The 15,212-nt window shown below is 44.6% G+C and overlaps 1 protein-coding gene across 1 annotated transcript in view; it reads left to right on the forward strand.

Annotated features, from left to right (window-relative positions):
- The first annotated feature begins 357 nt into the window (after positions 1-357).
- The window catches only part of ALG13 (ALG13 UDP-N-acetylglucosaminyltransferase subunit), a 31,491-nt gene continuing 16,636 nt past the window's right edge, over positions 358-15,212 (forward strand). The window contains exons 1-14 of the mRNA XM_072877378.1: positions 358-824; positions 1,223-1,385; positions 1,628-1,766; positions 3,453-3,558; positions 5,368-5,616; positions 6,042-6,125; positions 7,076-7,126; positions 7,872-7,918; positions 8,810-8,882; positions 10,648-10,729; positions 11,084-11,264; positions 12,179-12,254; positions 12,965-13,073; positions 14,288-14,352. Coding sequence (XP_072733479.1) covers positions 744-824; positions 1,223-1,385; positions 1,628-1,766; positions 3,453-3,558; positions 5,368-5,616; positions 6,042-6,125; positions 7,076-7,126; positions 7,872-7,918; positions 8,810-8,882; positions 10,648-10,729; positions 11,084-11,264; positions 12,179-12,254; positions 12,965-13,073; positions 14,288-14,352 — 1,506 coding nt within the window. The 5' untranslated portion in view covers positions 358-743. The remainder of the gene's footprint in view (positions 825-1,222; positions 1,386-1,627; positions 1,767-3,452; positions 3,559-5,367; positions 5,617-6,041; positions 6,126-7,075; positions 7,127-7,871; positions 7,919-8,809; positions 8,883-10,647; positions 10,730-11,083; positions 11,265-12,178; positions 12,255-12,964; positions 13,074-14,287; positions 14,353-15,212) is intronic.

A 15,212-nucleotide genomic window follows, 5' to 3' on the forward strand; every position in this document is an offset into this window, starting at 1 on the left:
TACATTTTTTTTTCCAATTATTAAACTGTTCATATCTCAACCCACAGGCTTTCTTACTTTTGCTCTTCCACTTCTCTCCCCCATCCCACCAGGGCAGGAGGGTGAGCCAGCGGCTGGGTGGTGCCTAATTGCCAACTGCAGCTAAACCATGACAGTCTATAAAGAAAAGGTAGCTGGGGGCATGCTATGGGAATGGCAGGCCCGGCATACCCAGCACCTGGCCCCAGTCAGGCTGTCAGTTACAGTAATCTGTGCCCCAAGTGCTAAAATAACACGCAGAGGGCAGTACTTTCTGAATTCCTTTTCCAAATTTGGGGTTTTTTTCCCCCCCTCCTGAAAGTCTGACAAACTGAGACACTCGTGGCTACCACGCTGAGGTCGCTGAACGCTGCCGGCGAATGGCCTCGTTAGACAGAGGCGGTCGCCCGTCCCTGCCCGACCGGCACCGCTCAGGGAGTTCCGCACCCCTACGGCAGGCCCGGCTGCCCCGTAGCACCGGGAACGCCCGTCCCGGCACCGGCTACCGCACCTGCCCCGTCCCCTCGCTCGCCCAGGCAGAGGCAGTGGGCCTAAAGGAGCGGACGGGGCCGTGAGGAGAAGGGGGCGTGTCCCCGCGGCTGGGCGCCAAACCGCCCCCTCAGACCGGCAGCCATTTTGGGGAGCGTTGCGGCGAGCGGGCGGCGCGCCGCGCCCTCTGGCGGCTCCCCGCCCGCAGATCAGCTAGGAGCGGGCGGCCGCCGGCCATGAAGTCCGTTTTCGTCACCGTGGGCACCACCAGCTTCGACGACCTGATCGCGACCGTCTGCTCCCCGGCGGCCCTGCAGGTGAGGCGGCGGAGAGTCCGGCTCCGCGGGCAGCCGTCCCGGGCCTCCCCTTCACGGCCTGCACACCGCGCCTCAAGCGGGCGCATGCGTAGTGGGAGCTGTCCCGCCCCTTCCCCCCCCACTTTCCGCCGGTGGCTGCCGGGGCTGTCTGAGGGGGCGGGAGACGGGGGCTACCGGGGACGGTTGTGGGGGGGGCCCTCTGTGGAAGGGGGCGGGAGGCGGGGCCGTGGTGAGTGGCGGCGGAGGAGGGGGAAGGACAGTCGTGAAGCGGGGAGGAACGGGGGATGGCAGCGGCCCCCGTGCGGGGGTCGCTGGGAGCAAGGCCAGGCGCCCCGGTGTCCGACCTGGGTAGAGGCACAGCCGCGCACGCCCCCCATCCCACCCTCCTTCCGCCGCAGGTGCTGCAGAGCCGCGGCTACGAGAAGCTGGTGCTGCAGGTCGGGCGGGGTGCGCTGAAGCCGGCGCTGTGCAGCAGCCCGGCCTTGGCGGTGGAAGCCTTCCGCTTCAAGGACTCGCTGGCCGAGGACCTGGGGAGGGCGGACCTGGTCATCAGCCATGCAGGTAGAGCCCCGTTTGTTTGGCGAGCCTGTTCTGGGGGCAGGAGTGGAAGTCGGTTGGGTGAAGTTTGTCTTTCTACTGCTCGGGGCTGGGCTGGCCTTGAATGTTCAGGTCCACAGCTAGAGCTGGATGGTTAACTGTTCAGGAGTCTCCTGTGTTTCAAGAGCAAGTAGGATGATACTTCATCTGTCAGAGCAAAACTGTGTCAGGACAAAAACTCATTGTGCGTTCTGTTTCTCCCGTAGGTGCAGGTAGCTGTCTAGAGACTCTAGAAAAAAGAAAACCAATAATAGTAGTAACAAACGAAAAGCTCATGAACAACCATCAGCTTGAACTGGCAAAACAGCTCCACAGAGATGGGCACGTCCTCTGCTGTAATTGCAGGTACGGAGGTGCTGTGGCTGTCCTGACTGAAGAAGCAGTGTTCAGCACCATCACTCTGTTACTACAGTATTGAGAATGTAACAAGGCAATTTACATCCTTCTCTGTAATGACCATTTGCAAGGTAGATTTTCCATTGTGGATAGATTAACATTAGGTGCTGATTTACCAAACTTGTCAAGCCTTTTGACCATGACTCCTTTCAAGTTTCTTTTTTTTTTGAGGGCACACGTATTCAGATTGAAAGAAGAGCAATTTAAACCAAATAGAAGTGGCTGAATTTGGAACAGTCAGGTAGCATCTTAGAGGCACCTAACAGCTTCTCTCTTTCTCTGCTCTCTCTCTGCTCTTTCTCACTAGTTGTCTGATTCTTTTCCGAAGTCTAGAAATAATACAACCCAGACCATCAGTTTGTAACCATGAGCCGTAAGGAATAAATTGCTCCCTGCAGACTTAGGACTCCATTTCATCATTTTGCTATGTGGATTTTCCTTGTAAAAGGCACTAAAGTTGACTGTATAGATGTACTGACATAACAAAATTGATTTAGAACAAAACAAGAATGGCCTTACTGATATGGATCAGGAGTCCACGTAGCTCAATATCCTGTTTGCAGTGGCCATATGCAGATGCCCAGCCAAAAGTAGAAACAGGGCAAGAACATATGGTACTTCCTTGTATCACTTTCCCTCAAATGCTCTTAAGTACCTTGATTCAGGGGGATTCCTAAATCAGAGGCTGTCTGGTTAGTAACTTTCAATACCTCTGTCTTCCAACTTATTCAGGCTGCCCTTTTAACCAAACTTCCTGAATCCACCACATCCTCTGACAAGGAGTTTCACAGATCTACTGCTTGTCACTTCAGGGGAAAAAAAAAAACCCAAACCACCAAACAAACAACCCCCCAAAAAAACAACAACAACAAACCCAGCTCCCTTTGTGTTCATCCTGGCTCCTGTTAGTTTCATTTGCTCTCTTGTTTTGACTATATCTTACTGTTTTCTCATTAGTTATGATTGATTGCACTCTATAAATAACAGACGACCTCTAAATTGAAGGCAGAGGAAATGCAACTCCCATTATTTAGTCTGCCCTGCAAATAGGATTTCGTATGTTTCAGAAGAGCCTTCTGAAAAGACCAGGCCTGCCTTTATTGGGCAAGTTTCTTAAACTTAGTATCTCAGTGCTTCTGACAGCTTTGGAGACAGGAAGGAATTTTTATTTCTTTTTGTTGAACAGTGCCTAGCATTTGAGCCTTATTTGCAGTCTGATAATAGCAAGCTAACAGATTGATTTAGCTGTTCTTTCTGGCTATGTGTTAAGCAGAGAACTATGCCATGTGTTCAAATAGGATGAATTTCCTGGTATGGTTTATGGTGAAGATCCTCAGATCTTGTTCAGTCTCCCAACATTGCAACCACAGAAGATTAGAAAGTTAAGAGCTGAGGTTGTCTGTGAAAGCTGTGGTGCAGGTCAAAGTGTGTTCTCAGCACTGCTGCCTATGAGCCAGTGATGGTTGGGGCCTGCTCGTTTGTGGGGTCTCTTCTTCCTTTCAATACGTGCCCTCATTTTTGTTTCTGTGCTAAAGGATTATGTGTGTATGAATAGAAAGAAAAATTGTGTGAAGAAAAAATTACCATTTGGGATGGATTTTTTTTTTAATTTTTGGTTTTGGTCTGTTTTTACAGCACTCTTGTGGAGACACTGCAGTCGATGGATTTGTCAACTTTGAAACCTTTTCCTCCTGGACAGCCAGAAAAGTTTGCTTTGTTCTTGGATAAAGTTGTTGGTTTTCAATAAACAATACAGAGGAATAAAAATGTCAGAATAAAACCTTTCTCCTCTCCTAGTGAGGCCTTCTGTACTTAAGAGTCCACCAAGTGGGACAAACACTCAAAGAAAATGTCTGTTAATATTAACTGACATTAAATGGTTTCCTATTTAGTGCCAGTTTAAAGTCATCTAGCTTTATGCTTAAAAGAGCACAGTGACAACAAGGGGAGGAGGGGGAGTATGAACTGTCTAGTTTCTTGGACAGACAGATACTTACATCACAAAATCTGCACTGAGTTGGTAATGCCAGTGAGGAGGACAAGCTAAATTACTTCTTAACAGGCATGGTATATACATAGTAGTCTCTTGACTGTATTTGCCTAGGACTAGTGGAAATAAGTTGTCCTTGTTGATGTTCCTGTGACGTTCTGCAAATAAGCTCATGCCTTCAGCTCTCATTTCATGTGTTTACAGAAGCACTGAAAAGAGAATTTAAAAAGTGAGAGATTTAAGCCTCTTTAAAGGGAAAGGGGCATGTGGTGAATCTGGGTTGGAAAGGTCAAGAGCTGGAAACCTGCTGCCAAACTGTCCACCAATGGACTTGCCTGGTTTTGGGTGATTTACTCCCAAAGTAAAACATGGCCTATAGGAGAGGAATGGGGTTGACGATACCATCAATCCATTTACACGGTGCTATCCCATCATTACTTAGTCTGGACTTCTGTGAAGTGCAATGTTTCCTATTTGATGCTGATTGGAGCTCCCCATTTAAAGTATTGAAATTGTCAACCATGTTGATGCTACTGTCTATTTGTTAAAGTAAATATTTTGAAAAAGGGTGTTTAAACTTAAAAATGTTTACGCAGGCTATTTGGTCTGTGATACTCTAGAATTGTATAAGTGCTGTAGTTGGTGCTAGTTGCCCTTCCTGTTAGGGGTTTTTTGTTGCTGTTGCTTAAAACAAGAAAAAGAAACTCTTGAATCGGTGCATCTCATGCCCGACTGCAATTTTTACTTGCAAGTTAAATGTACATAGAGGCATTCTCCAAATCAAGCACAAGGGCTATACGTGGAATAAATCATGCTGCACAGTTGTGCAACAGTGATTTTTGCCGATCCCCAAAGTTTTCCCCAAATACTCTATTAGGACCAACTAAGATTTTAACTTCCTTAACGATTTTTATAGAGCTGTTGTTATTTGAAGTTTACTGCTAGCAGCTTATCTGCAGTCCGAGAGCACGCAGGAATGTCACAGGAAATTCTGAGTAACCATTTGACTGATTTTTCCACTAGTTATTTGCAGTCACAGGCACATCGAGCAATGAAGTTGGAAGGAGTTAGTTTAGCAAGGACTCCCCTCTCTTCCCGAGGCAGGTCCGGGAGGAGACGGCGTCTGATGGGGCTTACCGCGGTTTGGCGTACCCCCCACACCGAGAGTTCGGGGGTGGGGAGGCTGGAGGAAAACGACCCCACCGCGCTCGGACAGCCCCTGCAGTCGTTAAGCGGGAGAGCGGGGACAGGTATTTGGGGTTCCTTCGCGGGCATCTTAACATGGCTGCTGCAGGAGGCACCTCCTGCGGGCGGCCCGCGGGCTCAGCCGGAGGGCACCGCTCGCAGGCGAAGAGAACCGGGCCCAGCTGCGCTGCCACGGGGACGAGTCAGACTTGGGGGCGCGCTCCGTGCGTGGCAGTGCCCGGCGCCGGCGGGAAGGGGGATGCCGGCGGCCGCGCCGGGCCGGGCCGGGCCGGGCCGAGCCGGGGCCGGGCCGGGCCATGCAGCGCGCGGCGGCGCCCGGCGCAGGTGGGCGCGTTGGGCGCGGCCCCTCATTAGCAGCAGCCGCGCGCCCAGCCGCCACGCGCCGCGCAGCGCAGCGCCCCGCGCGGAGCGCCCGTCTCCCGCTTCAGTCCTTGGCGCTTCGGCCGTTGCCGCCCGGGGAGGATGCAGAAGGGCTGGAAAAAGTACTTCGGGCAGAAGTCCTTCAGCGAGGTGGCCATGGACGAGTACCTGGGCAGCCTGGGGCTGTACCGCAAGATGACGGCCAAGGACGCCTCCTGCCTCTTCCGAGCCGTCTCGGAGCAGGTGGGCGGCGGGACGGCAGCGGTAACGGTCTCGGGGGCAGCCCGGGCGCCTCAGGGCCTCGCTGGGGCTGGCACGGCGGGCGGCGTCCGCTCCAGGCCCGCGGCTGGAGGTGGGTAGGGCGTGCTCCTGGAGACCCCTCCTGGGTGCCCGAAGTGAGGTGTCGCCGGCGGGGACGTGTGTGGGGCCCGGTGTGATCAGCCCCCTGGGCTCTCGGGCGGGCAGGCAGGCTCCTCGGTCACTTGGGCTTTCCTCAGCTTCTTCCCTCGAGTGCCTGTGGCCCTTCGCAGCGTCTCCTCTCTCTGTTTTGTGAAGTGTTTTGTGGTGGTGTTAGTCTTTATAAACTATGAGTAAAGTAAGCCTAATGTGAGCATAAATTAAACTCTGCATTTTTCTCCTTTGTTCTTTCATAACCTTTATTTTTTCAGTTGTTTTCATCTCAAATTCATCACATGGAAATTAGGAAAGCTTGTGTCCTGTTTGTGAGGCAACACCAGCATAAGTTTGAATCTGTAAGTAAAGTGTGTTAGGCAGTTTTGCAAGTATAGTTGGGAAGTAATGTGGGAGGGGGTGAGTGGTTTAGCCATAAACATACCCCTATAAACATATGTACTGAAAACATGTCATGCTTTGCCAGGCTTGATGCGTGTAAGAGAAGAGAAACGGCAGGGTAATTGCTTGCTTACTATATTTGAGTTGCGATCACGCAAGTTTTATTTGACGTTGTATTTCTGAAGTTCCTGAAATCAAGCAAGTTACTAATACCCAAGTAACCAGGAGGGTGACAGTTACTTGTGTAGTATACTCTCTGTGGAGCAACCCTTGCAGAATTTAGTAGGTAGGAAATATGTAGCATTTTAGAGTAAGAAATGAACATCAAAAGGTGGTGGAAAACTCCAGAGTGTGTTTAATCATTGCATAAAGTCATGGTTTTTTGGGTGGTGGGGTTTTTTTTGGTTGGCTGGTTTTGCTTGTGGTGGTTTGCATGGATGCGGGCGTGTGTGGTGGTTTGTGTGGGTGCGTGCATGGCGTGGTTTTGTGTGGCGTTGGGATGTTTTTTGGGATTTTTTTGTTTGGTTTTTTTGATGTGTATTTTAGTTTCTTTCCCCCTGTAATCACGGTTAAGCACTTAATCTAATCTAGGAGGGAGATGAGTCACTGAGTATTACTCGCTCATGCTTTTAATTTTTGTAGGATCTCTTGGTATTTCTACATTGGTACCCCAAATCATTCCTGTGCTTTAAGGCAGGGAACAGCTGAAGTCATACCCCTAGTCAGACCACAGCCCTTCAGAACCCAAAAGTGATAGGAATTGGCAGACTAGTCACGAATTTGGTGTCTATGCCCCCAGTCCCTTCCCCCTCCCATTCAACAGCTAGTAATGTATGGCGTAGTGTTTAGGTTTAACTTTGCTTTCCAACTGGCTAAGTTTTTATATTTTTCTCCTTTGTTTTGTTGAAAGTATGTGGAAGGATCATTTGAGAAATACCTCGAACGACTAGGAGATCCAAAGGTAAGACTAATCTAATACTTGTCAAGAGATTAAAATTTGAGGAGACTAGAACAGGAAAGTAATTAGGTGGTGGTTTGGGGTTGGTTTGTTTGGTTTTTTTTTTTCAGATAGACCCCAATCCTGGGGTCTCATTTGCATAGGTAATACTATGGGTTTGTACTGAATATTCACACGTATAAACAATATCAATTTTAGTGGGGAATTTGGTGCAAAGGAGCAATCTATGCAGACTGGACAGTAAAGCTGAGGCCTCTCGTGGGCCTTATTCATAATTGCAATTCTTCTTGAAGAAGAAAAAAGCAAAATATGTGGAGTGTACCTCACATCAAATGTTTATCAGGCTTTGCAATCCCTTGCTTTTTCCTTTACCCTCAGGTTCGAATACTAGAGTTCAAACTTCTGTTTCTTTAGACTTTAACCAATAAGTGTGGTGAATGCAGCAGTCTCTGAGACAAATGTAGTATTTTTAGTTAAAAAAAAATGTCTTGAGTGATGTGTGTAAGAGTTGCTGCCAGAACTAGCTCCGTCTTACTTGGCTTGGTAATCATGGCCATCCCAAGTTGCAGACTCCCCCCCCTTCCCCCCCCCCGGGAAATCCTAATATCTCAACTATCAATGCATTGATGGTTTGTTTTAACAAACTGATGAGTTTGGTTAGGTATTTTAATACTACAGAGAGCTAGAATAGAGTTCTTGGTGTTGAAGATGGCTCTGCTATCTCATGTAATCTCATAATCTTGCATAGGAAAGTGCTGGCCATCTGGAAATGAGTGCTTTATCAGTGATGTACAAGTAAGTGTCTCTTTCTTAAGTTTCACTTTTGTTTGTTTGTTGCCGAGATACTAATGTGTGAAATATGGCTAGAAATGCTACTGTAAAGAAGTTACTTAAACTAACATGTGAACGGGTGCCATCACAGCCCCTGTTCTCATAGTGTGGATTAATGGAAGGGTTGGTTTCCAGCGATGTTTATTTGTTATCTTTTTGCTAATGTTAAACTCCGAAGTCAAGTGTTTCCTTCTAGTGGCTGAAGGATGGAAAATGGGGGAAAAACAAGGAGCTGTGTGTAGTGGAAACACTGTGTGGTAGTTACAAGCATGACTAAAACTCATGTAGGTGTTCTTGAAAGCTCCAGTAGTGAGGAGTACTTGCCCTACTTGGGGCATAAACCCTGATATTTATTTCAAAGGTAATGTAAGCCTGTGCTTTTGTCTTGCTAAAAATGCTGCTATCCTGTAACAAGCAGTCTGGCTCTCCAGTGGTAGAAGGAAGAACCCTCCCTTTGCAGGCTCATTCTGTTCCAGCACTAAAGGAACGAACTGAAGTTTTGCAAGAATTACTAGCTCCCGGTACTGAGGCTCTAATCCTGTTGCAGGATGACTAAATCACTTAGACTTAATTGTCTCAGTGTCTGAGCACCCTGCCATAAGCATAAGTACTTGACCTAATCTGTGACTAGATATAATGGTTTTTCCCAGATAATATTTTTTCCCCTAAGATGGGTGTTCTTTGCTCATCTAGCTATTGCTGTATGGTAGCATTCATTTATCAGGAGAAGTATTCTACTTGATTTTTCTATAAACCAACAGTGGATTCTCTAAACAGCTCCCTGCAAACTTCTTCCTAACATGGCTCTACTAAAAGCGTGCTCTTGCAAGTCTTGTTTTTCCTCTGCTTACCTAGGCGAGACTTTATTCTGTACCGGTACCCTGGAAAGCCACCCACTTATGCTACAGACAATGGCTTTGAAGACAAGGTGAGAAGTGAGGCAGTTTCCTACCCCTACCCCTGAATCCTAGTTACCTAGTCCTGCTTGGTTGTAAAAACTTGCCACTGGAATTGAGCTCTTGCAACTCCAGTGCTCTTGCATACCTGAACAAAACCCCAAAGCTGACTTCAGCTGATGGAAAAAGCACAGTATTTGCACAACAGTTAATTCAATTATAGTAGCTTTGCTTCCCATCTGAGGGGTGGACTCTGTGCTGTTCCCCTGCCAATCTCTTTTGTTACTCCAGCTCATTATTGGAAGGAAGTTTAATTTTGGCAGGAAGAGGTAACATCACCATTCTGGAATATTCTTTCATGTTTTGAAATCTCTTTGGGTAAAAAGACTTCCCAGTGGGAATTTGACTGATCTGACAGGGTAGAATGAAATATCTGGGTTGAGTTGAAGAGCAGAACAAGGTGTATTTATCACATTGGCAAAGAGAAGGTGTTCTCCCCTACCCCAGTGCCTCTCTTCCTGAAGTCAGATGGGGTATGCAGTTTTAGTTCCTGAAAAGGGGAAGTTGATGGGAATGGATTAATCTAACAAACTGATTCATTTCTATGACATACAGATTGAGCCCAATTAAGAATGGGAGCTAATGGAACAGCTTATCTACACAAGAGTTACTGCTGGGAGCAAAAAGAAGGAACATAAAGGAGAAATACTCTGTATTACCTCCCATCTGACCCCTCTTGTTTTTTCTGCAGTTACGTAGATGTGCCTACACAATTATGTGCTAGCTCAGGCATGATGTTGCTGCGGTATGGATTTCAGTATGGGCTATTATATTTGCCAAAGTGGCTAGTCTGCTCTGAAAGTATTGCTGTCTTTGTTTACATGGGCTTCTTTCTTTTTCTATGTAGTTTCCTGTGTAGCTTAATCTAATTCCAAAATGAGCTAACTTTAAAAATCAAGCAGTATGGTCTAAATGTGTGTTTGTCCTCAAAGGCTTTACCACCAGAGCTCTCATTAAGTGTTGGCAGCTGTCTGTCATTAGACTGCATATACAGGCAGCAGCTCTTTCTGGTCTTGCTCATTTTCACCATGAGATGAGAGCTCATGTTGGCAGAAGACATAGTGCACACTGAATTAAGAGCCCTGGCATCCCAGCTCCTGTGGGTTCACTGGGAAGCATCATTGCTGGCAATGTGCTGACAGGTGCCTAAGGGCTTCTGCCAGTTGCAGTCGGCTGTGGTCACATGCCAAGATGGGGTTTGATGGTATACGTTTACTTGGTGTATCAGTGCATGTTGCAGAAAGCATGCATCTTTTGAAAAGGTGGCATAATATTGCTTATTAAAAGCAAGGCTTTGTTGAGGGCTAGAGAAGTAGATGCTCTTCTAGTCCCCCAGGTAGGGAAGGGTGAAATGTGCCTTTGATACTTGGACAGTGTATCTCGGGGTACTGCATTTAATGGCTTGCATTTTTTTTACCTCTTGAGGTAAAAATTGGTGGTTTCAGAGGTAAGCTGGAAACAAACTCTTATTTCATGTTTAATACAGCATGATGTACAAATTGATAGTTTTTCTTTGTATAATAGACAAACTTATTTAGAGACTACCTAGGATTCAGTTTTAAGCTGATTCTACAGCTTTTTCATGTTTATATTGAGAATATTTATTGTTTTCTTGATGAGTTGGTGTCAGCTGTAGAATGAAAGAATAATGTAGTCTTGAGCTAGGGTATCATACAGAAAGAGTTAGGTTTTACATCATTCCAGCCTTAAAGCCCCTTTTTTTTCTTATTTTCTCAGATTTTACTGTGTTGTTCCGGCAACGGCCATTATGATTCTGTGTATACAAAACAATTCCAGGAAAATGCTGCTATTTGCCAGGGTAAACTTGAAATCATTTTTCTATGGAAGAGAATTACGTGTTTTCATATGTTTATAGGCAGTGTTTGTTTTCAGGGGTGGGGAGGGGAGAGATGGAAGCTCATTTATTGTATATTAATATATTCATACACTTGTTATTCTATCTGTTAAGTGGGGTATTGGACCAAATGACTTCCAGAGGTCTCTTCTTCCTACCTGAATTATTTTATGATCCTCTCCCTAACTGAATCTAATATAACTAGTACCTTGTAACAGTAGTTAATATCTGAAGATATGCTTACCTTGAAAATTGCAGCAGTTCTTATGGATCTGGTATTATCTTAATTTGGTTTGAGCTTTGTGTTGATTTGTTCAGCTGTATTATATGAGATCCTGTACAAAGATGTGTTTGGCATGGACGAGGAAGAATTAAGGTCTGCAGTTGAGGTGTTTCGAAGTGGATCCAAGAAGAACAGAAACAGTGGCTCTGTAGGAAGTGAGGATGCAAACTTTGATTGTCTTCACGAAAAAGTATCCAGAAATCCATCAGAAAAGAGGTAGTATTTTGGGAAGGGGATGTGGTAAAAGGGAAGCAAAAAAAAAAAATTAAAAACCTTGCAAAGGACAACTTTTCCAGGTTTCTTTGAATGTTCTTAGGGTATTAACTCTTTTTCCTATCTCATGACGCAAACACAAAGCTGAAGTATATTGTGGAAGAGAGTGTGCTTTCCTTGGAGCTGGGAAGTGTCACGTAATTGAACATCCTCTGCTGCTGGCTATGTTACAGTTGTGTGTTACTCTGTAAAATGACAGCTTATTTGTAAATAATTGTTCCTTGTGTCATCAGACTATTTTTTAGTGAGAAGCTGTTATTACCCTTCTAAGGCTCTGTAGCTCTGCAGAGGCAATATCGTATTGAGAAAATGAGCTCTGCTTTATTTTCTGGTTTATCCTCTTTATTTTTTTAATGGAATCGTACCCCAAATAGACAATTAAATGCTGGCATTATTCAAGTCAGTTGGATCACTGGGGATGAGGGGAACAGACAGAATGTATCGATAGAAACCCTCATATCCCGTGTCGTTCAAGTCACTAGAACAGCTTGAGGGAGGCTTCTGACCATTACTGAATGCTTGCAGATGACATTGGTTTGATAGGACTTAGAACAGGGTGTCTTGCTGTACTTGACAGTGCAAGGGTTTAATCAGTCGGTGGGATCATCTTCATCCTTTCCTAATGCAAGCAGTAGCCCTCGTTAGGGGTGGGTGTTGGAACAAGTAAAGATCATGTTCCTGAAATTAGGAAAAGGGTTGTCCTGTACCGCATCGTGGCCATAGCTAGTGTTTAAGGTAAAATCTACCACTTGATGGCACCATGGTGCTTTTTCAGATTGTATGAACAGTTGGTTGATTTTAATCCTGGCTAGAAATTATGCATTGTATCTTTTGTAATCTTATTTTCAATTACTTAGAGTGGACGACTGGGAAGGCAATGATACTGACAATCCACAGGAAGATAAGTTCAAACAAGGCATTGAAGAAGAAAAGGTTTGTCAGTTAGGGAAGAATTTCTTATGGTGTGGGGTTGTTTTTGTTGTTGTATGACGTTACCCTTGTTCGGGCTAAACCCTCTTTTGCACTTTCTAAAAATGATGTTTTGGAAAGTGGGTGGCTTATTTCTTCCATCTGCTTGTCTTTTGGTTTTGCCCTTGAGTTTCTCTTAAATTGGATAAGCCTTTTTCCTTTCTGAGATTCTCTTGTTCTTCTCTAGCTAATACTCCCCCCCCCCCCCGTTGGAGCTTAGAACATGTTTCCTAGTCATCTGTTTTTTTTTTCCCCAGAAATGGTTTAAATCAGTTCACTTTTGTTTTGAACACAGTATAAATCACTTCAGAACAGTTTTAGAAGCTCTGTAGAAACCTGTCTTCAGATATAATAACTGAAATTCCCACCAACTTTTGAAGCCATGGCTTCATTGGTCTGGTTAGCTTCCTTTGATTCTTTTTGAGTAAAGAACGTGCCAGTTGTTACTCTGAGCCTGTTTCTAACCTTTCCAAAGTCTGTTTGCTCAGCTTCTGGATGCCTAAATGTGTTTTCATATTCTTGAGCTTTAGTTTTTAGGCAAATATAGTGGAAGTGAAAATTTTGGAAAACAGTATGTGTACATCTTAAAATGGTCCACAGGTGCTGGCAGGATAGAGACTATGCTGAACACATTAAATACACTTGTTAATGCTCCATTTCAACTCTGTTTTTAGCCTCCAGAAAATCCGTCAAAGATGCCTGTTCCTTATAAGGTGCTAAAGGCACTGGACCCTGAGATCTATCGAAATGTGGAGTTTGATGTTTGGCTGGACAGCAGAAAAGGTATCTTTAAAAAGGGAAAAACAAACAACTCTTTCTGTACTAGGCTCAGTGTTAGATTTATTAATCTGAGGCCTATGTCACCTGTTTCTTCACAGCTGAAATGTGAAGGATACTGGTTAACCCAGCAGACACTTGTAGGTAGTACATCTTGCTAGTAGCTGGTTTCTTTGCTTCATTTCAAAGTACGAAATACTCTGATTCTGACACTGTGTAATGGTGATAAGGTTGCTAAAAATCTGACTTCTGCTACTTATTGACTATAGTATAGGAAATACGAGGACTCAAAGCAGAGTACAGAACTGTGTTACCATTCTGTTGTATTGGAAATCATTCAAATTTGAGAGTTTGTTGCAGCATATGCACAAGGACTTCTGCCTTTTAAAGCATGATTTTGGCTTCAGAGTTGTATAATAATGAAGATCTCAAATTTAGCATTGAGATCTGTCAAATAAGATGAGTTTTCTCTTGCTTCCCAGCTCTCCTGGGCTTGAACATTCTGGAGAGATTTCATGGTCTTCGTGGCTTGGGATAGGTTGCTGCTTTTTTGGCATACGCTATGGCTGGTCTGTAAAGCAAGAAGTTACCAAGAAAGATAAGTTTTGAAGTGGTGTTTGATGTCTGACCCGAAGTGCTTTGCATACTGAAGAACTTTGGCATTTTACAACTGCATAAGCAGTAATGAGGGTCATTAAAATTCTTGGAACAGAGTATAGCAACTAATAGTCTATGTAGAGTACTGACATGCAGAGAATCCAGGCAAGGAATGGAGAAAAAACTACTGAAACCTAGCATAAGGAGACTTTAGACAATGTTAGTTTTTCCTGGGTAACATCTCATTTTTGCCAAGTGCCACCAGTACTCTGGCAAGACAAGACACATCCAACATTCTTAATACCAGGATTGGTATTAAATGCAGGATTAACTCGGTACCATCACAAAAGACATTGTAGTATTGAAGTAGTAGTGCTGCTTACTGCATTACCTGGATATTACTGATCTCCTGTGACTTATCCTGGTTATGGTCTGTTATAAGAACATCTACAGCTACTTCACCATTACTATGGGGAGTGTTCAGATATGCATAGGAAATACTTAACTCAGTTGGCCTATAATTTGTAGTTGGATGCTGTCGTGAAGTACTTGTAGGATACATGAAGAAAGAACAGTAGTTTAAAGGCTTTTTCCTTTTTATTTATTTATTCATTTATTTTTAGAGCTTCAAAAAACTGACTACATGGTGTTTGCTGGGAGACAGTACTATTTAGGAGACAAGTGTCAGGTTAGTACTCAAAGGAGACTCAGTTATGATAAACTATTAAAACTGCTTTAAATGGAGTATGGTAAGCCATAAAATCATTCATAGAATTTTCCAAGGCTTTTCTCATTCTCTTCCTTGTAGCTATTAATCTGACATTCTTTTTAACTTCATTTCTTTCTAAAATCTACCTTTAAACATTGGGTAGTGTGAAGGAAAAGCTGCTTGGAAATTCACTGTGAACCAGTGATATACGTTCTGTGAGTGTGGAAGTTCCAGACCTAGAGCTCAAAATGCACAGGGTGTGCATTTGAGGTAGCTGTCTATTAGATTTTCATTGGGGGTCACCAACAAGTTTGGACAGTCTTCTGCTTCTCAATAGTAATGTAGCAAATATTTTTATAAAATAGAAAGGGAAGAGCTAAAAAGGGAGAAGTAGCACGAACTGACCAGGAGATGCTGAGAGGAAGGTCAGCTTTCTTTGTATTCCAATGTTGTATGTAGTGAGGGCTTACTTTTTTTTATTGCTGTTTGAGGTAGTGCTGATGATCCACTCAGTGACTTGTTTCTAGCTGAGCAGAGTTTTCCTTTCCAATTTCCTGTTTTATCTTCTGTTCCCCTCAAGTTCTTAAATAGCGGTCTGTCTTGGTTACTTATCTGCTTGGCACAGTGTATAAAAATAAGTTAGAAAGCAGGTATCTTCTTACTTCTCAGTCACTTATAAGACTGATTCCCTGCCCCCTCTCCCTGAAGTACAGTGCTCTTTGTTTTGCCTGCTATTTTGAAGAAGTATTTGAGGCTCCTGGGCCAACTCAGTAGCATACGATCAGCTAGGAGCAGCCTGTGCTATTAGTGGTTTGTAGACAGTATTCTGAATCCCCTGA

This window comes from Ciconia boyciana, chromosome 12 (genome assembly GCF_034638445.1).
Source record: "Ciconia boyciana chromosome 12, ASM3463844v1, whole genome shotgun sequence".
NCBI classification, from domain to species: Eukaryota; Metazoa; Chordata; class Aves; order Ciconiiformes; family Ciconiidae; genus Ciconia; species Ciconia boyciana.